The sequence below is a fragment of the Pituophis catenifer genome, unplaced genomic scaffold, assembly GCF_029215685.1.
Source record: "Pituophis catenifer annectens isolate HBS135680 unplaced genomic scaffold, rPitCat1.0.hap2 SCAF_4, whole genome shotgun sequence".
Classification (NCBI taxonomy): domain Eukaryota; kingdom Metazoa; phylum Chordata; class Lepidosauria; order Squamata; family Colubridae; genus Pituophis; species Pituophis catenifer.
The window spans coordinates 51,288,501-51,315,301 of NW_027256884.1; the positions used below are offsets into that span (position 1 = coordinate 51,288,501).

At 36.4% G+C, this 26,801-nt stretch overlaps 1 protein-coding gene across 1 annotated transcript in view; it reads left to right on the top strand.

The window, feature by feature from the left end:
• The window catches only part of CDKL5 (cyclin dependent kinase like 5), a 166,916-nt gene that overhangs the window by 135,949 nt on the left and 4,166 nt on the right, over positions 1-26,801 (top strand). The window contains exons 8-16 of the mRNA XM_070943812.1: positions 974-1,064; positions 5,601-5,790; positions 7,339-7,419; positions 8,075-8,226; positions 8,747-9,767; positions 12,050-12,155; positions 15,769-15,892; positions 20,271-20,367; positions 23,124-23,243. Of these exons, the coding sequence (XP_070799913.1) occupies positions 974-1,064; positions 5,601-5,790; positions 7,339-7,419; positions 8,075-8,226; positions 8,747-9,767; positions 12,050-12,155; positions 15,769-15,892; positions 20,271-20,367; positions 23,124-23,243 (1,982 nt within the window). The remainder of the gene's footprint in view (positions 1-973; positions 1,065-5,600; positions 5,791-7,338; positions 7,420-8,074; positions 8,227-8,746; positions 9,768-12,049; positions 12,156-15,768; positions 15,893-20,270; positions 20,368-23,123; positions 23,244-26,801) is intronic.

Below are 26,801 nucleotides of genomic sequence, written 5' to 3' on the forward strand. Positions count from 1 at the left end.
GGCACCACATCTTCTCCAGCCTCCTCATTGTCTGACTCGAATGCCAGCTGCACAGGCTGCTGGCGCAGCACTACACCAGCCTCCTCATTGTCAGAATCAGTTACAATCTGCACAGGCCGCTGACGGGCCACAACAACTATACTATGGTGATTCAGGTTCTATTTCATTTTTTGTGACTGAGGTAATTCCCACTCATTTACAACTGTAGAATTAGTCACCTGAGCATTTATCTAAATTTACAATTTTAATGTGAAAATGGCACATACCATGATCAAACCTTTTAAGTTGCATATCCAATGAAGTTATTATTCTGTCCAAAGAACTAGATCAGTGATGGCTAACCTTTTCCGGACTGAGTGCCCAAAGCATGCATGTGCCCAAACCCCCAAAATGCAATGCACATGTGCCCCCTGCGCATGTGCCCCTACGCATGTTACCCCTGCGCATGTGACCCCTGCACATGTGTCCTGCACATGCACCTTGCGCATGTGTGTGCACCCCCACATGTGCCCTGCCCTCTGTGCATGCGTGGCAGAGACACAAAGACCAGCTGGCTGGCGGGAGGCACGCACACATGCGCGGCGGAGCTGAATTGGGGCGACAGCTCACGTGCCCACAGAGAGGGCGCTGTGTACCACCTCTGACATCTGTGCCATAGGCTCACCATCATGGAACTAGATGTTGATACACATATAGTTTGGATTTGGAAACTTTAATATTTCATTTCATTAATGTACCTGAATGTATATGGTGATATATAAAGTAATCTTCAAGTACAAATGAATTTTTCATTTCCTTTTAATATTCAATTTCAAATGGTCAAGGTTTTTTCTGATTAATAAATATGTTATAGTGTTTTATTCTTTCTAATTTTTTAAAAACCTTATCCATACATGGAATTTCAGGATTAAAAAGATAATAAATTACTAAATTACCAACACATTAAGATCACTTTAATATTATTTTAATGAAGGTTTTGCACGGAATTTATCAGAAGGTAGCAATGCGAACTATACAGAATATGTTGCCACCAGATGGTATCGTTCCCCTGAGCTCTTGCTAGGGTAAGTAAACTTAGAATTATAAATAATGTGACATAATTATAATTTTATATATATGTGTGTGTGTGTGTGTTTGTTGTGTGTTTTATATATATAATATATGTTTACATATATACAAATGTATATATATAATATACATTTACACTCTTCAGTATTGGTCTGTTTAATAGGCCCAGTTCATTATTACTTTAGCTGTTCTTGTCAATTGCCTAGTTTTGATAGCAAGAGTTGAATTGAGGATTTGTTTTCTTTTAAAGTATAGTATTTAAAGATCATATTGCTAATATATATTTTCAAATAGAGCAAAGATGGCCTGTGGAAATTGAAAGTATGATTCAATATCTCTTTTTTTTTTTTTATTGCAAAAGTTTTACAATTACATTTTCACCCCTTTTTCCCCCCCCCCACCTCCCCCCCAAACTTCCCAACCTCCCTAACCCTCCCTAACCCTCCCCTCCCCCCAGACTTCCCTATAATATACTCATACTCATAAAGAACCCTAATATAACACTTATATATAAACTTGAACCCCTCCCTCCCCTGTATAATTTTTCTCTTTATCTCATTACATTAAAAAATTTCTAGTACATTATTTTCAAATAAAAGCTATTTGATACTTTCTAGTTTGATATTTGTTCTGAACATATTCTATCCACCTTTTCCATTCCCACTCATAAGTCTCTTGTGAACAGTCTTTTAAATATGCTGAAATCTTCGCCATCTCTGCAAAACTGGCCATCTTCAAAGTCCATTCCTCAATAGTGGGCAAAGCTTCATTCTTCCAATATTTACCTATCAACAATCTTGCTGCTGTTATCATATACAATATCAGTTTTGTTTCACCCGTTGTAAAACCCTTAACTATACCCAATAAAAACAGTTGTGGAGAAAATTGAATTTTTTTCTTCAAAACATTCTGCATGACCCACCAAATTTTTATCCAAAAAGCCTTAACTTTCCTACAGGTCCACCAAACATGATAATACGTAGCATCCAAACATTCACATCTCCAACATTTTGGCTGAACATTAGGGTACATACATGACAACTTTTTGGGATCTAAATGCCATCTATAAAACATTTTGTAGAAATTTTCCCTCAGGTTCTGCGACTGTGTAAATTTAACATTCTGAACCCAAATTTTTTCCCATGTTTCCAGCATCACTGGTTCTTCAAAATTCTGTGCCCACTTAATCATACAGTCTTTAACTAATTCAGTTTCTGAATCTCTTTCTAGCAAAACATTATAAAGCCTTTTGATATGCATTGGACCTTTCTCTCTTATATGTCTAACCAATTCTTCCTCATGCAACATAATACCAGTTTTTTGGTCCTCTTTCCATCTCAGTTGTAATTGATTATATTGTAACCAAGTTAAATTAATCCCTTCGTCCAACAGTGTCTGCAATGTCTTCAGCTGCCATCTGCCCGCATCTGTAAAAAGAACCTCTTTATATAAAAACCCCCCGAGTGACATTATATTTGTATTCCACAAAGTATGACCAAGATCCAGCCATAGCGGTATTTTATAATCCCATTTGAGTCGGTGCTTCTTCCAAACTCTCATCAAAGAATCTCTAAGTATATGACTTTTAAATACTTTATCTACTTTGTCGTCGTAAAATAAGTAAGCATGCCATCCAAATTGAAGATCAAAACTTTCTGCATTCAATATTCCAGTCTTTTTCCTTCCAAACCAATCACTTGTTAAAGTTAAAGCTGCTGCATCATAATATAGCTGTAGGTTTGGAAGTTTAAGACCTCCTCTTTCTGGAACGTCTTGCATAATTTTCAATTTCACTCTCGGCTTCTTCTCGTTCCAGACAAACTTATTCACTCCAGATTGCCAAACTTTCAATTGTTTATCACTTTTAAGCACCGGAATCATTTGAAACAAAAAAAGAAATCTTGGCAAAATGTTCATCTTAACTGCTGCTATTCTTCCAAGTAAAGACAGCTGCAGTTTTTTCCAAGTCTCCATGTCTTTCTGCACCTCTCGCCACAACACCTCATAGTTATTTTGAAACAATTTCATGTTTGATTCTGCAACCTGAACTCCTAGATATTTTACCTTAGGTACAGTCTCAAAACCTGCCCTCCTTTCAAGCTCATGTTTACGATCTTGTGTCATGTTTTTAACTATCATTTTAGTCTTTTTTGGATTCAGTCTAAAACCTGAAACTTTACCATAGTCTTGTATAATGTCCTTCATCAGGATTATTGATTCCATTGGTTGTGATAGGGTAACAACCAGATCATCTGCAAATGCCTTTATTCTGTAATCCTCTTGCCTAATCTTTATACCTTTCAAGATATTAGAGTCCCTTATTGTATTTAACAAGACTTCTAGTGTTAAAATAAATAAAAGTGGGGACAACGGACATCCCTGTCTTGTTCCTTTTTCAATTTTAAACTCTGTTGTCAGGCTTCCATTAATAATGATCTGTGCCTTTTGCTCTTGATAAATTGCTGAAATCGCCTGTATAAATTGATCCCCAAAGTCCATCTTTTTTAAAGTCTTTAGTAGAAAATTCCAATCCACTCTATCAAAGGCCTTCTCTGCATCCAAAAAGACCAGCACTGCAGGAATCTGTTTATTCTTCTCAAGATATTCCAATAAATCTATTACTTGCCTTACATTGTCCTTCATGTGTCTGCCCTCGATGAATCCCGCTTGATCCTCATGAATCACCTTTTGGATTACTGGCATCAACCTGTTGGCTAATACTTTCGCATAGATTTTATAATCTGTATTCAAAAGAGATATTGGTCTATAATTCTCTGGTTTTTTAGGACCGACTTGTTCTTTTGGTATCAAAGATATGTAAGCTGTTGTCCATGATGGGGGTATTTTACCCCCTTGTTGAATATTGCAAAATAAATCTCTAAGTTGTTCCACCATTTCAGCTTGCAAAGTTTTGTAATACACTGCGGTCAGACCATCCGTACCAGGAGCTTTGGCTGTTTTTAACTGTTTAATTGCTACTATTATCTCCTCCTCTGTTATAGGATAATTCATTCTTTCCTTTTGTTGATCAGTAATTTTTATAACTCTTTTATCGTTTAAGTATTTTTCTATAAGTCCATTCTGCACCTCCTCTTTGGCGTATAGTTTGGTATAATAGTCCACAAAAGCTTCTTTAATTAATTTTTGTTGAAAAATTTCTTTCCCTCCAATATCAATACTATCTATAGTCCGTATACTTTGTTTTTTCCTCAATGTGTAAGCCAACCATCTGCCCGGTTTATTAGCGTTACAAAATGTATTATGCTTCGCATATTGTAAGTTTGTTGCAACTTGTTCCGCCATAAGCATTTGAAATTGGTCTTTCAAAAGTTTTATAGCACTGTTTATTCTTTCATCTGTTGGATTTTTAATAAGTAACTGTTCTTTATTCTTTATTTCTATTTCCAATTCAGATCTTTTCTTTTGTCGAAACAGTCTTATGTTTAGAGTTCAATATCTCTTATTAACAATGATTAATTTATGTATTCCATGATTTAATAGGACAAATGCATATTGAAAACCTTTCTTTAAATTACAAGTTTTGTGTAATGATCTAAAATGTTGCCTTCACAGTAACTAGGGAAGTTTATGACCCAAACTATAAACTAAAGCTTTAAGGGAAGGCTCAGTGGCTAAGAAGATGCTGAACTTGTCGATCAAAAGGTCGGCAGTTCAGTGGTTCGAAACCCTAGTGCTGCGTAACAGAGTGAGCTCACGTTACTTGTCTCAGCTTCTGCCAACCTAGCAGTTCGAAAGCACGTAAAAAATGCAAGTAGAAAAATAGGGACCACCTTTGGTCGGAAGGTAACAGCATTCCGTGTGCCTTTGGCATTTAGTCATGCAGCCACATGACCAGGGAGACATCTTCAGACGCCTTCGGCTTTAAAATGGAGATGAGTACCGTCCCCTAGAGTCGGGAACAACTAGCACATATGTGCGAGGGGAACCTTTACCTTTATAAACTAAAGCTGATCAGGCATAATTATTGAATAATTTCATTCTGTTATATTAGTAGATAAGGACACAGAGGATGGATTGGGAGAATAAAAAATAATGGAAGAACACAAGGCAAATCTTTTAATGTATTCTCAAGAAAATTATGCAGATATGTCCATGAAGTCACTAGGAAACAAGATTGACTTAAAGAATATATTTTAATCTGCATGTTAATTTCTACCTTTTCAGTTTAACTCTAAATTCCTTGGAAAGAAAAATAAATAAGAACATTAATTTTGTCCTTCAGAGCCATTATTTCTTGGTGTGAATATTATTAAAAAGTCAAGGGCAGTTGGTCCAATCTGTTTTTAAAAATGTAGAGTTTCTATATTTTTTCTCATATGCTAAATATGCACTTGTGACTATTGTAGCTATAATAAAGAGCAAACTACTGAAAGGAAGTTTGTGTTTTATGTCTGATGATCTTTGATACTGATTCTATTTTTTAAAAACCAATGCAGAGTAAAATACTTATGTATGTTATAAGAATATGAGATCAAGGAGCAATAGCACAATATGCTTTTTTTTTTTTCCAGGGCCCCTTATGGCAAGTCTGTAGATATGTGGTCAGTAGGCTGTATTCTGGGGGAACTTAGTGATGGGCAGCCACTGTTTCCTGGTGAAAGTGAAATTGATCAACTTTTTACAATTCAGAAGGTATTAGGACCACTTCCTGCGGAACAAATGAAGCTTTTCTACAGCAATCCCCGTTTCCATGGCCTACGGGTAATGTTTAGCTTAAATGTACCATGCATGTTTTCTAGTAGTGAATCTGCATGAAGTCTTTCTACCAAAATTCTCCCAATACTGTTCTTTATTTTATTTATTTATCAAACTTAGACACTGCCCATCTCACTATCTAAATGACTGGGTGGTTTACAAATAAAAAAATCATAAAATCATATGAAAAAATAATTAAAATGGAATTAGAACTGAATGACAAACAGAGAGACAAAAGCAAGGATAAAAAATAAGATAAAAGTACAGGGAGTGCTTTTATACAATTAATGTGTATTTTCGTTTCTACGGGTATGGCGAAGAATATATGACACATGTTAATAGTGTTGTGATGATTGGAAATGTTTTTTGTCTTGTCTTCATGTATACAAGATTTTTGAAAAATTCAGATTGGAGCATTTCATAATTCATGTTTGGAGAAATTTTGCACATTACAATTCATTAATTAATAGACTGAACAGTCATTAGAATAAATAAATGGATAAATATTGCTTGTATTCAATACAGGTAGTCCTCGACTTACAACCGTTCACTCAACAACCTTTCAAAGTTACTAATTCAGCTCCAGTGTCACAGCTGCCATTGAGGAATGCTGCCTCAAGTCTCAAACCATGATCAGCCATCACAGCACAAAGCCCCAAGCCCTACCTGCATTCCACAGGCCCTGTCTTGCCCAACTGATCTTCGCCATCTTCTTGCCATTGGTGATAAGGCATGCCCAACCTGGCCGTACCCTAAAACTGTTCACTCTACTCTCCAGATTGCACTCTGTGTCCTCCAAATAGCACATTTGTTGTTGTGAGACCGGGAAAGGGGCCTCACAGGGCCAGCAGCAGCCTTGTGAAGGGCCAGGGAGATCTTGTGGCAAAGGTCAAATGGGCCTTGGAGTACAGGGTGGCAAGTGCATCTTGGAATGCTTTCTGGGATATTGTGGCTTTGTGCTGAGCTGTTGGAGCTTCCTGGGCATGATGACTTTGCAGCATACTATTGGGCTTCGCAGCTCTGGGGCTACTTGCCACATTGCAGATTTCTTGGTGTGCTGCAGTTCTGGGGCTGCAAATGAACAGAGATGAAGGGAGATATGCAGATGCGGGGGTTGGAAGCAGTTCCTTACCTTATTGAGGCTCAGGGCTGGGAGGGTCCAAACCTGGTCAAATTTGCTTATCAATGGCAAGGGGAAGTCCTGGAAGTTCAGTCACTATAAGAGCGATACAGTCATGTGATGTCATGCTTTACAACCACATCACTTAGTGACAGAAATTCAAGTTCCAGCTGAGGTTGAAAATTAAGGACTACTTGTATCTCCTTACCAACAAAGCTGCTGTTAGCTTTTTAAGAAACATAGGGAATCTAATCCTACATCATCAATAGCACAGTTTGTTGTTGGTCTGACAAGGAAATTATCTTTTGAGCTACTATTTAATTTACTTTTAACATTTTTGTTTTTCTTGTTTTGTTAGGATATAATGCTAAAAAAAATTTAATAGTTGGTAAATGCCAGTTCTCTATGTGAGTTATATGTAACCTGTATTACAGTTTCCTGCAGTCAACCATCCACAATCATTGGAAAGGAGATATTTGGGAATTTTAAATGGTTTTTTACTTGACCTTATGAAGGTAGGAATGTTGATTGTTTAAATTTACAGAATAGATAGATAGATAGATAGATAGATAGATAGATAGATAGATAGATAGATAGGAAGGGAGGGAGGAGACTGTAATTTAGCTATATGTTAATAGTCCTGCATAATCCTATTTATGAATAATTTGAAAATATAATTACTTCAAACATTTGAGATGGTATGGGGAAGGCACAGAGATAGGATTTTTTTTTCATTTCCCCCGTTTCCCCTGAAATCAACACAAGTGCATATTTTTAACAAGGTAGAACTATTTTCAGATTTTGTATGGAATTTTTTTCCTTAATAGCACCCATTAAATAATTTTAATATATTGTTAATGATGTAATAAATGTGAAAAATCAGATAAAGCAAGGTCTTATAAGATTTTCTTACAACCATATAGCAAAAGAAATTTGCTGTGTAATTTTTATGAATTATGTAAATCCGCATATAAACGTATATTTTATACTATAGAAGATTGCCATGGGGTGTTTTTTTTTAAGAACAGATTTTAGAGTCAACATTTTTATGTAAGAATGGGAATGATAAATAATTTTCAATTGCATATATTTGTAAAGTTATACTGTAACTAGCAGCAACCACATCTATTACTATGTAATGTTTCTTCATTCTTAATATTTGATCTAAAGAACTTGCTGAAACTGGATCCAGCTGACCGATATTTAACAGAACAGTGTCTGAACCATCCATCATTTCAAACTCAGAGGATGTTAGATCGTTCACCTTCACGGTCAACTAAAAGAAAGCCTTACCATGGAGATAGCAACACTTTAACTAGCAGGTACATGACTGAAAATAATAATGTCAGCATTCTAATTATTTCAGATATAACTTGCTAAAATTAAGTAATACAATTAGGCCACTATCAAACATAGCACTTTTTTGGTGTCTTCCATATAGTAAAGAAAAGTAGAACAACCTAGATTTGGTTTGCTTTCTGGATGATAAGGTTCTCTCTTGATACTTTAGAGTATCAGATTCACTTCTACACTAAACAGAGATGGCCCTGAAGCCCATATATTTTCTGGATCAAGTACTTGGTGAAATCTATTGCTCATTGATAGAATCACTTAGTTAAAGAATTCTGCCTTAGCAATGGTGTGACATAAGTGTGTCAAATCCTTGAATTTTGGGAGATCCAAAATATAGCCAAGTTAGAACAGTTGCCATAGTTTAGTCATCTGGGCTATTGGATAATACTGTGAAGAAATATGATCACATGATCTTTATTTTCTATATCAAGACTATAAAGGTGTTTTTAACTAATTTGGTAAAACTTTTCTTGTCTGTTCATAATATAGAAATCAATCTGGCAAAGGTACTGCTGTGCAGTCTCATCACAGATCAAACAGCAAAGAATTACAGACTGTGGGACTGCAAAGAGAAGATGCCCTTTCAACAAATGAAAGCTTTTTAAATGGAAATCTCCCGGTAAACTCTCACAGTCCAATGCTGTCAAAAAAGACAAACAATACTCCTTCATCTGGAAGTAAAGATCTAGCTAATAACAACATACCACATCTTCTCAGTCCAAAAGAAGTAAAGACAAAAACTGAATTTGATTTTAATTCAGAAGCCAAAACTTCAGATGGTCCTGGTACTAAATACCTGAAGTCAAATTCCAGATCACAGCATAATCGTCATTCATTTATGGAAGGTTCACAAAACAAAACTGGCACACTACAACTGGGTGAAAGGCATAGCCGTCACAGTTATATTGATACTATTCCACAATCTTCAAAGAGCCCCTCATATCGCACCAAATCAAAAAGTCATGGAGCTCTGACTGATTCCAAATCTGTGGGTAATTTGTCTGAAGCCAGAATTCAAGTTTCAGAATCAAATAGCAGTAGGTATTTTCCATCCAGCTGTTTGGACTTAAACTCTCCTACTACACCAACACCTGCTCGTCATGCTGACAATAGAACTTTGCTCAGTCCTTCCGGGAGAAATAACAGAAATGATGGTACACTGGAATCACGAAGGCCGTCTACAAGACATTCCAAAACAATGGATGAGTTAAAATTGCCAGATCACATGGATGGAAGCCAGTTACATTCTGCATCTGCTCCTCATGAATCTTTTTCTTATGGTTTAGGCTACACGAGTCCTTTTTCTTCACAGCAGCGCCCTCATAGACATTCTATGTATGTGAGCCGGGACAGAGTGAGGACAAAGGGCTCAGAGGGTGGCTTAAGCGTAGGGCAAGGGATGGCAGCCAGAGCAAACAGCCTGCAACTGTTATCTCCACAGGTGCAGCATAAGTCTCTTACAAGATCTGTTGGCTCTTCACGTGAAGATTGTACAGAAGATTCCAATAGGGTTAGTTGAATTCTTGATTGTTAGAGATCTGGACCATTCATGGTTTTGTACTGTATGTTTGCCTGTTATTAAAAATAACTTTTATTTTTGCCTAAGGAATCCATATCTTTTTCAGCTGATTTTTTTTTCTCGTCAATTACTCCACCCCCAGAGTTTATTGTATATACTATTAACCTCTACCTTATTATATAAAATAAATTACGCCTATTGATATATTACTGTTGAAATTAGAATCTGTAATGCTGAATATTAAGTGTCACAAAGGCTACCCAGAAACTGAATAGTAGTTTCCCTTAAGGGTATTTTCGGAGGGGGGGGGTTATAAGTACCCTTCAAATTTTATTAATTAAAATTAAGGAGGCACTTGCTCTCTTGCAAGCTTAATAAAATATTTATATTTATATTGTAGACAACTTCTGGCCAGAAAATATAACTACCTGATGTGTCTTGTCTGCTGTTTGTCTTCTTCTTCTGAAGTTTTTTTCTTCTTTTTCTTTTTCTGCTGTTTGTCTGAAGGTGAATTGGCTAAACCTGTGGCAAAGGAGTGTGTCAGTTACAGTGCATGCAGGGGAAGAGGAAAAGGGGTCAAATGATGAAACATGTACTCTGACAGTCTGTAGAGATTCTCAGTCATCCAGGTCATGGTTGTCCTGAAGGTACTTTTCCAGGTGGCAACTGAACTTTCTTATGTTTCCTTGGAAGATGTTTCGCTTCTCATCCAAGAAGCTTCTTCAGCTCTGACAGGATAGTGGGGAATGGAAGGATTTTTTAAAAATTAATTATATATATATATATGTTTTCGTAGATTTTCACGGGTAGAGATATGCAAGTTTTGGTGTATTCGGATCTTTTCCTGTGTAAGATTAATCTTACACGGGAAAAATCCTTCCATTCCCCACTATCCTGCTAGAGCAGAAGAACCTTCTTGGATGAGAAGCGAAACGTCTTCAAAGAAAAAACAAGAAAGTCCAGTTGCCTCCTGAAAAAGCACCTTTGGGATATACTCTGACATCACAACATAAACCCTTCTATGAGGATACAAATACAGAGCAGGGCTTCCATTATAATGTCACCATGCATGTTATCATTTTCATCATACTGTAGTATTTATGGATCTTTCAAGTTTTAAATTAGAATAAATAGAGGAGAAATACATTTGAGAAATATATGTTCTTTTTCCTGGGAATTGAATGCTTTAGTAGGAATTCCTGAGTTGCCTTTATTTATATGTTGGAAACAATTTGTTTTATGGTTTTCTACCATTGAAGCTGAATATTGTAATACTTTAATAACACGATTCTCTTTTCCAAAAGAGACTATTACTATAAATGCATGGTAATATATACATTAACATCTGTAATAAACTGGGAATGGAATATTGTTAATACCATTATAATGTGGTTAGTTGGAGACAGGAAGTATAAAAAAATCAGAAAGCAGTATAAATACTGCTGGCCTTAGAAGTGTAGAATAATAGATCTAAAAATTTGTACTGATCAGAATAAACACTTGCACAATATAAAGCCTATTTGATATATTACAAAAATGTTTCCACATAAAATGTACTTTAGGTACAAGATGATATTTGAACAATTATCATTTGAAATAATTTAGGTAAGATTTGCTAAAATCATTTATATTTTATGTGTCAAAAGACATTTTTACAGAAAAAGATCATTAGTTCCAATCAAGTGCTTTTATTCTAAAATACCTTATTTTCTTAATTAGATTTCAATTTTTAAAATATATGCATATTGATCTAATTTGCAGCAATTTTATTGGAAGCTACCCAGAATCACTTATGTGAGATGTGCAGCTTATATAAATCAAATAAACTAACAAATAAGTAGTTATTAAATGACTGAGGATCGCCCATCTTTTGTAAACCTTTTCAGGTACCCATGGCCTCTTGAATTATGTATAATGTTTGGGATTGCATATTTTTTCAACAAAATTCAAGGATCAATTAAAGGGTCAGTATGTTACCAAATAATAAGATTCTCCATTGGCAATCTAGTGGATTTGGTATATTTAACATCCACTGTGGTAGATTACATGCCTTTGTCATTTTGTAAAAGGTTTACATTGTTTCTTCACTCAAAAACCATTTATTAGAGGGATAAATGAGAATTAGTCATTAATCTGAATATATCAGGCAGGCTCTATGATTATAACATGCAGCTTTCATTTTTAATGTGGAATTTATTTTTTAATTTAACAAGCTATGATCAGATTCAATCAAGTTTCTTTGGTCTAATAAATTTACCTATTATTTTATTAAGGGTGGAACGTATCGTGATCAACACCCAGATGATGGAGCCTCCACAAAAGAAAATAGACTTCTGTATAATGATTCTGTACCTAGAAGAGTTGGTAGTTTTTACAGAGGTAATTTAACTTATACAGTTTAATTCTACTTTAAAACAGAGTTCTAATAAAAGGCAAGAACAGTTTAGGTAGCCAATGTTCAGACAGTCATATTCCTAACAAGTTGGAAGAATCTTCAATCCCTAGAACACTGAGTAAAATAAAGATGATTGGCTCCTTTTTTTAGAAAGTGGTTCATTTTCCTTTACCAAAACTTACTTTGCCAGCTAGATTGGTATGAAGGAGGATTCAATTTAGGCATTCTTACAAGCAGATTTTAAATATATTATTCAGGTGTTTGTAAAATTATGTTTAGCATGGCTTATGCATAAGTGTGCTTTTGACTACAGGTTTTGTTTGGTTTATATCAGTTATCTTTTGGGAAAATTTAGAAAAAGGAAATATTAGCAGAATGTACCACTTAAGACTTTCAAGAACAAATCACAGCAAAATGTTAGCTCAAACTTTCTAGGTAATCTAGTTTTCATCAAAAAATAATTCTCAAAATGCAGGCCCATAGAAATTGATAAATTTGGCTGTATACTAAAGGACTGGGGTCCAGCAAAATAGCAGTCTTTTTCAGCAAATTACCGTATTTTCCGGGGTATAAGACGACCCCCGAATTTTCCTGTTAAAATATAGGGTTTGGGCTATATTCGCTGTATAAGACTACCCCTCTTCCAACGCACACCAAATAAAAATTAAAAAACATCAACTGGCTCACCCACAATGTAAAAGCAGCTGTGCTAGACCCAAAATGGCCCCTGAAACAAGCAGGAACCTCACACAGCCACAAAAAGCCCAAAAAAACATCTTTCACACTTTACACACACAAAATTCCACATACAGCTTTGTGAGATTTTGTGTGTTTGTGTAGTTAGAGTGAAACACTACAAAAACACACTAAATCTCAGAAAGCTGCACAAATATTATTTTATTTTATTTTTATTTTTATATGAAAGCTAAATTTAAAACTTCCTAAACTTTAAATGGTGAGGTCTAAAAAAGAACAACTAAAAAAAAACCTTGGCAACTTTAAGACTTGTAGACTTCAACTCCCAGAATTCCTCAGCCAGCTTTGTTTTGCTGGCTGAGGAATTCTGGGAGTTGAAGTCCACAACTCCCTGCCTGCTTGATTGCAGGCAGGGAGTTGCTTGCTAATGGAATGGATTCAGGCGAAGCAAGGCGAAGCAAGGCAAGCGTTGCGACTAGCAGCTAAGGTAAGCAAGCTGGAGGGGGTAAACTTTTTTCCTTCTCCATGACTCTGGCGATCCCAGCTGAGTTGCCTGATTAGCAGATCGTCAGAGCTTGGATCGCCAGAGCCATGTGAAAGGAGAAAAGTTTTTTCCTTCTCCATGGCTCTGGCGATCCCAGCTGAGTTGCCTGATTAGCAGATCGTCAGAGCTTGGATCGCCAGAGCCATGTGAAAGGAGAAAAGTTTTTTCCTTCTCCATGGCTCTGGCGATCCCAGCTGAGTTGCCTGATTAGCAGATCGTCAGAGCTTGGATCGCCAGAGCCATGTGAAAGGAGAAAAGTTTTTTCCTTCTCCATGGCTCTGGCGATCCCAGCTGAGTTGCCTGATTAGCAGATCGTCAGAGCTTGGATCGCCAGAGCCATGTGAAAGGAGAAAAGTTTTTTCCTTCTCCATGGCTCTGGCGATCCCAGCTGAGTTGCCTGATTAGCAGATCGTCAGAGCTTGGATCGCCAGAGCCATTTAAGGCTCGTCAGAGCCTTTCGGGCTGGTCTGCCTGGTTACAGGAGAACGACACCCGGCGTATAAGACGACCCCTGACTTTTGAGAAGATTTTCATGTGTTAAAAAGTCGTCTTATACGCCGGAAAATACGGTAGTAGAAATTTTGGCTTTGTTAACATGTGGAAGGGCAAGACCATTAGGCTAATTGTGTCTTAATCATAATGGCTTGAAGGATTGCCTGAACTTTATAAACATTAAAAAGACTACTGTGTTAGAAGGACTGGCCAGCCTATGACTGAGACTTGGAATAGTTAAGGCTCAATTTAATTATGTGATTTAGGTCATTATCTAAACTAACTGCATTCTTATCCTTAAGGGTATGAAATTCTGAATATAAAACTGTAATGATTAAAAAGGGAAATGATATAATCTACAACAGGTGTCAAACTCTATTTCACTGAGGGCCGCATCAGGGTTGCGTTTGACCTCGACCCAGGGTGAGTATGGCTAGGGTGGGCGAGGCCAACTTGACGTCACTCGTGTCTGTGGTGGCCCAAGTGTTCTGCAAGCAACGACGGCCTCCTGCAACCCTCTGCCAGTAAAACAGAGATTGGGAGGGCCGCGCGCAGCCCTCGCGAGCTCCATTTTCGTTGGCTTAGTCACCACGGGCCAGTCCTTTACTGTTTCCAGGATGGCCCCATGGGCCAAATCTGGCCCGCAGGCCTTGAGTTTGACACCTCTGATCTACAACATAAAGACTGCAGGACACTGGTATATATTATTTTTTGCTAAACCTTCACTTTCAGCCACATATGCATCTATTATTGAATTATGGCATGATATTGTAGAAGGACTGAATAGTTAAAATGATTTGTTTTCTAGTTTTGCATATTGACAAATGTTTAATCTAATTTTAATGCCATCTAAGAATTTCCTGTGGATATGATATTTCAAATTCCTAATATATATAATGATTGGGCCTTATTGATCTTGGGATAAAAACTGTGGTCACTAGAAAATAAATACAAAGGATGCAGTGGTTACAATGCAGTATTGCAGACAGCCTGCCCACAGCCAGCAGTTCAATCCTGACAGGCTCAAAGTAGATTCAGGCTTTCATCATTCCGAAGTTGATAAAATTAGAACCCAGATTGTTGGGTGCAATACTTACAGCATTTAGTACTAGCTGTAAAGCACTATGAAGCGCTGAAAGCACTATGAAGCAGTATATAAGTCTAAGTGCTAGTTCTATAAATATAATCAGCATCTGGTTTTATTTTTTTTCTGCAGAAAAATCTGATACATTTGCACTGACCTTCTTGCCTTCTCATTTGTGATTCTTTTGTATTTGGATAAATTCAGGTTTGATAGGCATTTTAAAAAAATAATGGTTACAGTCATTTCCTTTCTCTGGAAATAATTTCACAGGGCAAAGCAATGATTATTAATTTTCTAGAAAACTTCCTTGGGTATTAAAAGGAGGCAGAGTTAAATCGCAAGAGTTCAAATCTGAGATGAATAAAATTAAAATAAACAATTCATCATTCTACTTAACGCATATTCAGCAACCAGATCATCTTCATTGATATCTATGCATACAATACATTATATACTGTATGGATTGAAACCAAAAGTTGTCAAAACATGAATTGCTATAATCTTCTTCCAACTTCAGACACTAAGATAACTTAATGTACTAAGAGCTCCTATACTACACTACAGAAATCAAATTTCTTTTAAACTTTTGTTCTTTTCTCAACACTGATAGATTATTATGATTCATAATCTAACATTGAAATAAACAGAAGCAAATTTCAACATCACATGTTGAGTAAACTATATAATCTTCTGCCAAGCATGAATAGGTGCCATCTTATTGTATTTTTAAAAAGAGATAATTGAGAATGTATATAGTGTAACCTTACATTTCTTCTTGTAGTCCCATCTCCACGCCCAGAAGGAACATTTCTAGACAATAGTGCCTCAAACAGAATACCTGCATTGCCTGCAGAAAGCAGTAATGTAACAAGCCATTCAAAGAGACAAACGGCTTTTGATTCCTGGTAAGTAAGTTTCTTTATAAAAGATAAACCACAGTTAGTTTATATAGAAGTAGAAAAGTTAATATAGAAAAAAAATCAACATTTCCTAATTTCTTAAATGATTAATTCATTTAAGATTATTAATTCATCCAGTAGCCACACTGAAAATTTGGCCTGGAATCAGAAATTACCAACAGGGTTTAATAGAGTCTGGTAATTTTATTGAGTTTCCTATTTCATGCAGTTCAGCTGTACCTTTAAACCTGTCTACCTTCCAAACTTAATTGAAATATAATTGATGGCCAGTTCAGAACACATGTAAACACTGCATCTACACATCAACAAATCCAAATTTATCAGCCCTCTACCTTGCATTTTTAATGATTCCAGTGGATTGACTTGAGGTTTACACTCTATATATTCATTGGGACCATGATGAGATCAACATTTATTCTCTTTTACCTTCTTAAATCTTCCAGAAATCATTTTTTCTTGTTTCTTGTTGAATGGTTTTTATTGTCTTTTTATTATGTATGTATGTATGTGTATATGTGTGTATACAAACACACACACACACACACACACACACACATACCGTGTTTCCCCGAAAATAAGACCCTGTCTTATATTTTTTTGAACCCTGAAATAAGCACTTGGCCTTATTGCCATGCGCTCAAAAGCCCGATTGGGCTTATTATCAGGGGATGTCTTATTTTGGGTTGGCGATCATGTTGGTAATCCTATCTTTATCAACAGCCCTGCAATTTCCAGGCAGCCTCCTACCCTTGGCATTCTATTTTTACAAGCTTTGCTCAACAAATGAAATTATGACATTTTTAACAGACCTTTTTACTATTAATGATACTTTCCAGGCCTAGCATTATCTTCTGGAAGTCATACACTAGATTTTCAGAATCTGGGATATCCTCAGACCTCTTATAAGCTTGCCCAATATAAAATCAGTTGGGCACAATCTCTCTTTCATTTTAATGTCATATTCCTTACACCCTAAGCACATAAGGATTAGAGTTTCAAGATTCTGCTATTTTTTTCTGAAATAGTATTAAAGATGCTTTCCTAAAATCTGGACAGTTCTTGCTTTCTTAGTTTGCCAGTTACATAGGGCTTGACAAAAGAATATGTTCATTTCTTGGGGGAGGAGATTTTGTAATTTGGGGATGATAACCAATTAGCTTGGCAGTTGAGAAATTTAACAATTCCTTTGACTTCTAATGGTTATGAATCAGAGCACATATCAAAATGTATGACTCTTCAAACAATACCTATCACTGTGAGAAGCCTCAAAATAGCACTGATTTTCTTCAGCTTCTCTCTGGCACAAAGGGGTCTTGTACAATTTCCTTGGACTTTCTAAGTAATTTATCTCTTATTAAAATCTCACTATTATTTTAGTCATTGTTGTTCAGTTCTTTAAGTTGGCACACTTCTCTGTTGTGGCCTCTCTACTCCTGAGATGGCCTGTTTCTTGATTCAACAGATATTCTGGATCTACACACTTTTCAGTCACAGATCTGCAGCAAATGGCCACAGTTCATAGCAAGTTATTGTGTGTATTGTTTAAACTATTGATTATTAAGTTTCAACTGTCTTCAGCTTACCATATAGAGTGGCATAGGGCGGATGTCGGCAACCACGGCTCCAGATCCGCATGTGGCTCTTTCGTCCCTCTGCTGTGGCTCCCTGTCAGGTGATCCCACCATTGACTGGCCCCGTCCCTCACCCTCCCCTCCCAGTCACTTGACACGTGAAATTGGGCAGGAGAGCATGGAAAGAGAGAGAATGAGACAGAGAGAGAAAGAGAGAGAGAGAGAGAGAGAGAGAAATACCCATTCCCCACAGAAAACACTGGGAGCCACAAAAGCTGGGTAGGTGTGGCTGGGGGGGGGGGGTAATGTGACTGGGTGGGAGTGAGTGACGTCAAGTTGGCCACATCCACCCAGGTTTTGTGGTTCCCGGTGTTTTCTTTTCTGTAGGAAATGGGTCCAAACAGCTCTTTGAGTGTTTAAGGTTGCAAACCCCTGGAATAGGGAAATAGAAATTACTAATAGTAATAGCACTTTGACTTACAGTATATACCGCGTCACAGTACTTTACAGCCCTCTCTAAGAAATTTACAGAGTCAACATATTGTCCCCAACTATCTGGGTCCTCATTGCTAACTTTAAGTAGTACATTCTCTACTGTGTTAACTTATAGCAAGACATTGCTGGAACTTTTATGACTAGTGAAATTTGCTTTAAAAAACTCTGTTCACACCACTATTCAGCTGTTTTCCTTTGACACTCACATGGATAGTGCCCTTCTATTTTTCTGACTGTCTTGATTCTATAAAAAGCCTGAGGCAATTCAACACAAATTCCAAGAACAACTATAAGCTTCTTACAAATGATGTGTTGATTTATGGGATTATTCTCTATTTTTGCACAATTTTTTTTTTTTTTTAATTTGATTTATATGCCGCCCTTCTCCGGAGACTCAGGGCGGCTTACAATGCTTTAAGAAATAGCCTTCATTCTTTTGTATATTTTATACAAAGTCAGCTTATTGCCCCCACAAACTGGGTCCTCATTTCACCTACCTTAGAAAGGATGGAAGGCTGAGTCAACCTTGAGCCTTGGAGAGATTCGAACCAGCAGAAATTGCAGGCAGCTGTGTTAATAACAGGGTGCACTAAACCCTTGTACTATCAAGGCTCTTCAATTTTACCCTGTGAATTTTTTCTTGCTGCTGCTTTTGAAAATAAAGATATATCCAGTTTTCCATTGTTCCCTGCTGATTCAGGAACACCTTGCTGTGCTACTATCTCCCATCCCGGTGGGTGGGAAAGAACAGCTTGAAATGGAGCACATTCTGGATTCCTCACACAGAGTTAGGGACAGGGATACAGCAGGAATATTTAAGTATTGGAAATGCTACCCAAATGCCAATAATGTTTTGGAGGTCATAATCAATGTCCAAGATGCCCTAGTTCCATTTCCATTTTCATTTTCAGAACTCTCATAAATTCAAACCACCTGACTTGCCTTACCAAAAAGCTTCTATAATCATCAGCAATTTTGTTTCTGGTTTGGCAACTAGAAAGGGAAGCCTGGGGACAGGTCTCTTTCTTTCAGACTAGCAGTCTTGAGACAGTTCATTGTTGGAGGAAAAGAGTGAGATATTTGATTTCTCAAGTCTGTCTTGAAGCCTTCAGGAATGGAGTTTAAAAGGAAGAAAGTAGGTCACCCCTCATTCCAATATCTGTGAATCAGGATGAGAAGCTGTTCTTGATCATTCCAAGCAATCAAAGAGGCATAAATTAGAAAATGGAGAGCAGAGTGGTGTGGAGATATGTTGAAAGTTACCTGAAATGAAATGCTTAAAATGTCAATTAAGAAAATTTTCACCCAATAGAAAACATAAATCAAAGTGTCCATGAAACTATTAAAAGAATAGGAGGAAAAGCAGGAACAGTCAGGCCAAGTGGGTAGATAGGGCCAGTAGACTTAACTATAAAAAGTAGCTTCAGTCCTCATGTGATAATAAAATATTGACTGCTACCTCTGCCAGGTCAAGTTCAAACCAGCTGAACAGAGCTTGGCAGTGAATAGTATTCATTTACTTTTATTTACTCTTATATCTCTGTTTTCTTTTGCTTTCTACTACCTACTTTTCTGCAGTTGGCATAATATTTCTTGCCTTGAAGAGAAATAGTACAATGTCTGCGTATACTAGAAAAGAGAAGTACACTGATAATATATATTAAAGTAAATATTAAGATTTAATTTGCTGTTTGTTCCTGTAAGCAAAAAGGATGAGACAGGCTGGGTTTAATTTTTGTTTTATAACTTTTACACCAGCTCTCTACTGAATTGTCATCTTAACATTGTCTCTCCCAATTTCAAATATATTCTGTAATGTTTCTTCCTTCAAGTAAGTATACTTCACTGTTACAACTAGATCAGACAAAGTATGATTTCTCTAGGAACCATAATATGTCTACAAAATGTATTTGGAAAGCCAGTTCTGCATGAAGTATTTTCAAATTCAAGCTAGTAATTCTAATGCAATATAGTTTTTCTCAATTCAGACATCATGCAGATTGTACAAAGCCTCAAGTGATAATCAGTGCAAATGTCTTCAATCAGAATTGGTACCTAGAATTCATCACAGAAACCCAGCAAATGTAGTATTGAGAATTCTCAGCCCCGAACAGTATTCTGGCAAGTCCCCAGCTTAATGTCCCACTGCTAATGGGGATTTTCCATGCATATTCTTTTGAAAGTATTTTTATAGGATTGTGCAGTATATAATTCATTATGCTAAAGTTTATTATATCTATCTATCTATCTATCTATCTATCTATCTATCTATCTATGGGTTTTTTCTCTACATTAAGGAAAAGTCCTGAAGATACTCATTCTGAACAACTAAAGGAAAAAGAAAAACAAAGTTTTTTCAGGGCAATAAAAAAGAAAAAGAAGAAATCTCAGTCAGTAAGTAGCTCATGTTTTTTGTAACATTTTGCTTGACTACTTTAGTCAAGTAGGGATCAAATATATTGGTATAAGATGGGGAATTAAAGGGAGAGGAAGTTATCTTTATTGTCATAAAGAATTTAAAAAACAAAAATGCCATGCTGTAGCCATGAATAAAATTCTGAAAGGTTTTGGGATTTTGAATGAATTTAATAATAAGTACTATGCCCTTGAAACAAGGAGCCTCTCTCATTGAAAATTGGTTTGCTACAATTATTATTTATTCTTTTAGGATAACAGTGCTTTCAAAGAAGCATATAAGCTATTTCAACAATGGTTAAAAAAAGAGCAACTATTATTTAAAAATGAAAACATTTCTATGATCCTTCCACCAGTTTACTTCATGTTAATATCCCTTCCTCTTTTCTCCTCCATCCATGTAGGGGATAGGAAAGAATTGTGATTGCGAGATGGGTGTCTCTATAAATTGATATTAAGTAAATAATAACCAAGTATTGTACTAAGCAGAAGAACTATTTTTTATTTATTATTTTAAATGTATTGATTTACAATGAAGACTTGGAAATTAGAGATGAAGTGCATCAGAATTTTTTTATTGTCAGCAGATAAATCATTTAAGGATTCCTTAGTTCTGTTCCTATATAATTTAGTTACTGCATATATTTTTTTGAAATTCTTTGTGTTTATTCCTAAGTAAGACCCATCTATTTAATAAGTCTTATTTTCCAATTAGCCTTTTGAAAAATATAGCTTTAAGTTCGCATTTCCATTGAGAGATAATTGTTTATGAACCTACATAATTTTTTAAAAATTGCATGTATGTAGTTTTTTTCTGCTTCTCTCCAGGTTTGCTGAACCTTTAACAAAAATTATACAAAACCCATGTTGTTGAAGTAAAATAATACATATGCACTTAATTGCCTATTGTTTATGAAAATTTGGAATATTTTGATAATAGTTATAGTCATAGTTCATATACAAAACTTAAACCACACAAAGTAATGTATTCTAAACTTACTAAATATATACATTTGATAGGCACATTCTTACAGCATATTGCATGGTCAGTTAAGCTTAAATTATTTCTTCCACAGGCTTTTTCTTATTCAGCAGAGCAATTAGTCTTATCTTGACATAATTATAAAAAGTTAGATTAAACATCTGTGATCATTGAAGCTTTCGTATATAATTCAACAAATAAGAGACATGGGTAACTCTCCTGAATTAGAATTATTTGTGCAATTCGTTTTTGTATCTTATATTGCAGACAGAATCTACCAAGATGGAGATCCAAGCATCAAGAAATCTCTCTTTCCTCTTTTTATTTCAAAGAATCATTTAAAGCATAGCTCTTCTTTGAAAAAGAATCCTGTAGTCACTCTACCTATGGTATTAACTTTTAAAAAATGATAGCACTGAAAAAACTTGCTACAGTACATCTATTTTACTTACCACTATAGTGTGTGTGTGTGTGTGTGTGTGTATAAAACACTAGGTAGGTAGGTAGGTAGGTAGGTAGGTAGGTAGGTAGAGAGAGAGAGAAAGGAAGGAAGGAAGGAAGGAAGGAAGGAAGGAAGGAAGGAAGGAAGGAAAGAGAAAGAAGAGAGAGAGAGAGAGAGAGAGAGAAAGAAAGAAAGAAAAGAAAGAAAGAAAGAAAGAAAGAAAGAAAGAAAGAAAGAAGGAAAGATAGATAGATAGATAGATAGATAGATAGATAGATAGATAGATAGATAGATAGATAGATAGATTTTTCTCAGGGGATCATACTCTCCACACAAATTAAGTATCTTGAGCCAATTCCACAAATTAAGGGAACCTGGAAGTTTTTTCCTCCAAATCTCAAGGAAATGCAACATTATGAATAATATTATCATCAGGATTAGAAATAAACATCTGATAAAACATAAAAGACAACTTCTTTTATAATCAGTGTGAATGTAGTGTGCAATTATTTTTTCAATTGGAATATTTTTATTTATAAACCTCACTGCTTTGCTTTACCTAAATAAAAGGAACACACAATATATTAGCCACAGTTGAATTTCATCGGATATAGAACACTTTGGAAAGCTTTTATTTTCTCTATAGTCAATTATCTTATTGTATGTTGTTGGCAAAATAAAAGGTAATCCCCCTATATTTAATGGATTAGCAATTTTTAATCCTAAATTTTATTTGCTGAGAAAGGAGTTTTAGCCAGCAATTGCCTACTCCCTGTTAGACGACTAAACTGTTCAGAAGATATATTCAGCCAAAGGTTTTCTCTGAAGCTGGCATGTTGCACTATTTAGCAGTTTCTCTGATTAGTAAACATATCTTTTTAAGCTACTGTAAATCTTATTTCTTTGATAAGGGAAAATACTCTTCCTTATAAACGTACTGCAAAATTAATTGATGACTGTTTATATTTCTTCCTTAGCAAAAAACATAGTTTTTGTGAAAATGGCTCATGATCTTAAAAGCAATATGGAATGTCATGAAAATGAGGGTGAAACAGAGCACTGTACTTAACTGTTCCCTCTCTCTTTTGCAGTATTTAACTAACAGCATGTGAATGCCTTAAGGGTGCAGGTTATAAAAATATGCATGGCATCTACAAATATATTATTAATATGGAAATCTTAAAAGGGCATAGCAATAATGGGTTCCCTTGCATTGCTTTGATCTGAGAAGCTGGGAGAAGTGTTAGTTGAGACATAACTTAGAATTTTTGTTCCCAGGAATTAATGAATAGATATCGTTCCATGTTACAGATGCCTGGAAGTGAAAGTAAGGATCTTTTGGCAATACAAAAAGCTATTCACACATCTAATCATCCAGCCAGCAGGCAGAAGGACTGGCATTCTGAAAAGATGACAGAAATCCAAGGACATGTAAGTTTAAATATTGCTTCATTTCATTTTAAGTCATTTGGCAGGTGAATAATTGTTCTAAGTTATAAAAGAGAGTAACTTTGAACTTTTTTTCTTGGGATCTCAAACTGAAATCATCACAAGTGCTGCTTGATTATTAGTTCATTAACCCAGAGCTACATTAGAATTTTTTTATACATCAATTTAAAAGATTTTACCAGCAGTGCCCACAGAGTCTTGGTGCTTTTATCAAATTGGCAAAAGAAGCAATTTCAGTGTTGCATCTTTAACAGAACTGTGAGGTATGTTTTATCCGAGTAATGTAACCATCTGTAGGAATGCAGTGGCTCAGTGGCTAAAACGCTGAGCTTGTCAGTCGAAAGATCGGCAGTTCAACGGTTCGAATCCCAAATGCCACGTAACAGGGTGAGCTCCCGTTACTTGTCCCAGCTTCTGCCAACCTAGCAATTCAGAAGCACGTAAAAAATGCAAGTAGAAAAATAGGGAACACCTTTGGTCAGAAGGTAATAGCGTTCTGTGCGCCTTTGGCATTTAGTCATACTGGCCACATGACCATGGAGATGTCTTCGGACAGCGCTGGCTCTTCGGCTTTGAAACGGAGATGAGCACCGCCCCCTAGAGTCAGGAACGACTAGCACATATGTGCAAGGGGAACCTTTACCTTTAATGTAACCATCTAGCCATTAATATATATCAGTGGAGCAGATAGAATTATCACCTGCCTTACGTTCAGTATGAAGTTCATAAATAAGAATTGTCCCTCACTTTTTCATGAGCAACAACAAAGTATTGTTCCAACCATATGCTCATATTATTTGTTTACTTAAAGTATTTCAGTCAAGGTAGCTTGCAAAACAAAACAAATTTGGCAATAAAGAGTAATAATAAAAATCAGTGAAGACAGGCATTCTGCTTCAGGACATTTTAGGTCCTTGAGCTATGTACTGGATGCACATCTCTGGGTAATTTATACTAAAAATACAGAACCAGTTGAAAAGACATATTGTTAGTGATATGCAATAATCTGACTGTTCACAGTAGTGAACAAATGAGTAGGTTGGAGATGTTAACATTCTGACAAGTTTGTGTGGCTAAAGGTAAGCCTTCAGGTTATTTAATGTCAAGTCATTTAAAGCTGAAAGGTTAAAATCAACTTTTTAACTTTTAGCAGAATGTGATCACAGTCAGCATACCACCTACAATACAGCTACTACATAAACAACATTGCAACAAATAAGGATATACATTCAATTTTGCAGCTAAGATTGTTGGATGATCAGAGACAAAAACAGCCAGGGAAGTGATTGAAGCCTGGGAAACAGGCCCCTTATCAGTCAACAGGAATGCTGATTTACCACCAGTTTATCATGTACTTAATAGCCAGCCATCAGCACCCCAAGCCACAATAACCAGCACCATATAAATACCTCACAGAGAATAGGCCAAACCACACACACTGCTAGAGAGAAGTTCCCTGAGGACTGGCTCCAGCACGAGTCCGAAAGCTCTGAAGACTCTGTTCCGGTGACCAACCCAGATTGGATCCTGCACTACATAAACCAATATAAATAATCCTTATTTAACAACCAATCATTTTATGACTGCACAAATTTGCAATTGCCACAGACTGGGTGCTTTCCAGCCCTTTCCAGCCCGTAAAGCACCCCCAGCCATCATATATGGTCATATCCCACACACGCCATAATCACAGGACCACATGTCATTGTGGCAGTTTGCAGTCAAGAACTGGGATTTGCAGTGTTTTTTGTCAGCTGGCAAAACCTGACCCTTCAAATAAATAGGCTTACTTAACAACTGCCACATTCACTTAATGACTACTGTGAAAAAGGCTAGAAGATTACTTAAGGTGATTTTCAAATACAATGATTTATGACTGCATTTCCACACTCAATTATGGTCAGAATGTCAAGGACTACCTATAGTTTTTAAATTGAGAATAATTACCTCCAAGGGATAATTTGGTCATGTTCTGGAAGTAATGAAATATTTGTAAATTTCTTGTTTGTGAGTCAAGGATTTGAGGTTGCAGTTTCCAAGGCAGTTGTGTAAAACAACACAGTCTGGTTTCTTTATAGGATAATGACATTATTTGAGACCAGGAAAAGAAGTAATTAGGTGAAACAGTTCAGTAACCACTGACATAAACTAACTGCTCTACAAACCATCTTAAATTTCCAAATCAACTCAACTTTAACATTTTTAATAGGCACTTAGTATATCAGCTAATGCTAGATTGTGCAACTTTCATCCTTCAAGGGGCCTATCAGGCTTTAGGCAAGAGATTCCCTCCCAAAATAGGTAGAACACAGAATTTGTGATAAAAGAGCGTTTTAGAAGTTGCAAATGATGACTGAGAATTAAGGTTCTTTTTGTCTTTTAACAATTTTTTAAATGCAAATGCATATCCCCTCCCTAACCAAATTTTGGGCTGTGTTTATTATACAAGGCATTGTGGAATTCTATGTTACCCAGAGGCTACCCTCCCCCTTTTTTTTTACAATTTTGCCTACACTTCTAGAAATCAATCCTTTCCATTACTATTTGTAGTTTCTGTAAGAGTCTGCCTCTCCTCTCCGTTCAAGAAACTAAAACTCTTGAAACCATTAATATTTCAAAAGGAACCTTTTATTGAAGGAAAGGGATTGCAGGATCTCTAGTTTTGGGGCAATTCAGTTAGGATAAAGCAGTTAGAAACCCCTCCTCTCAATCTGATGTTGAATAAGCCAATCCACAGGTGCAAAGTTGTTTTGGGAAGCGCAGGCTGAGAAGGTGATAAGAAGTTGTTCCCAGGCATCTCTTGCTGGAGGCTTCGGAACGGAGACAAAACAGATGGCCCTCCCCCCTTACATTCTCAAGAAGGTACATCAAAATACAGGATACATAAGCATCAGGAAAAAGGCTATAAATGGAGGGGGTTAGTTTTACTTACAGATCTCTTGCTAGCAAAGTGTTCCTCAATTCTTGGTTGGTTTGCAGTTTTCACTGGTGGGAGAGATCCCAGGCTGGTGCCATAGCGTTTCTTTCTTTTTCCCATGCCTTATTAGTCCCCGGCAAAAACAAAATTTTTTCTCTGTGTTATGGTCTACACTGCTATCTCCTCCAAAAAATATTAGTTAAATAAAAAATGATCCAATGGGAGTATTAAAAATTGATAAAAAGAAATAAAACCAAGAGGCGCTACTGCAAACACATTCCAGCAGCCCTCCAGATTCCAGCATATGCCTCTTTCTCCCAGATAGCCGATCTCTGTTCTGTGTCTGTTAATTTTTTAGAAATATATGCACAGGGTTGTAGATGGCTCTGCTCATTCTCTTGGAGTAGGACGGCCCTGACGGCAATGTCACTAGCACCTGCCTGTATGACAAAAGGTTTTTCTGGATCTGGGTGCTTTAGCACTGGCACTGGTTGAAAACAACCGTTTCACTTTTTCAAATTCCACTTGGCATTCCATGGTCCAATTCAGGGGCTGCTTCAGTTTCGGCTTGTCTCCCCCTTTCGTTTTCAGCAAGTTAGTGATGGGGAGTGCAATTTGCACGG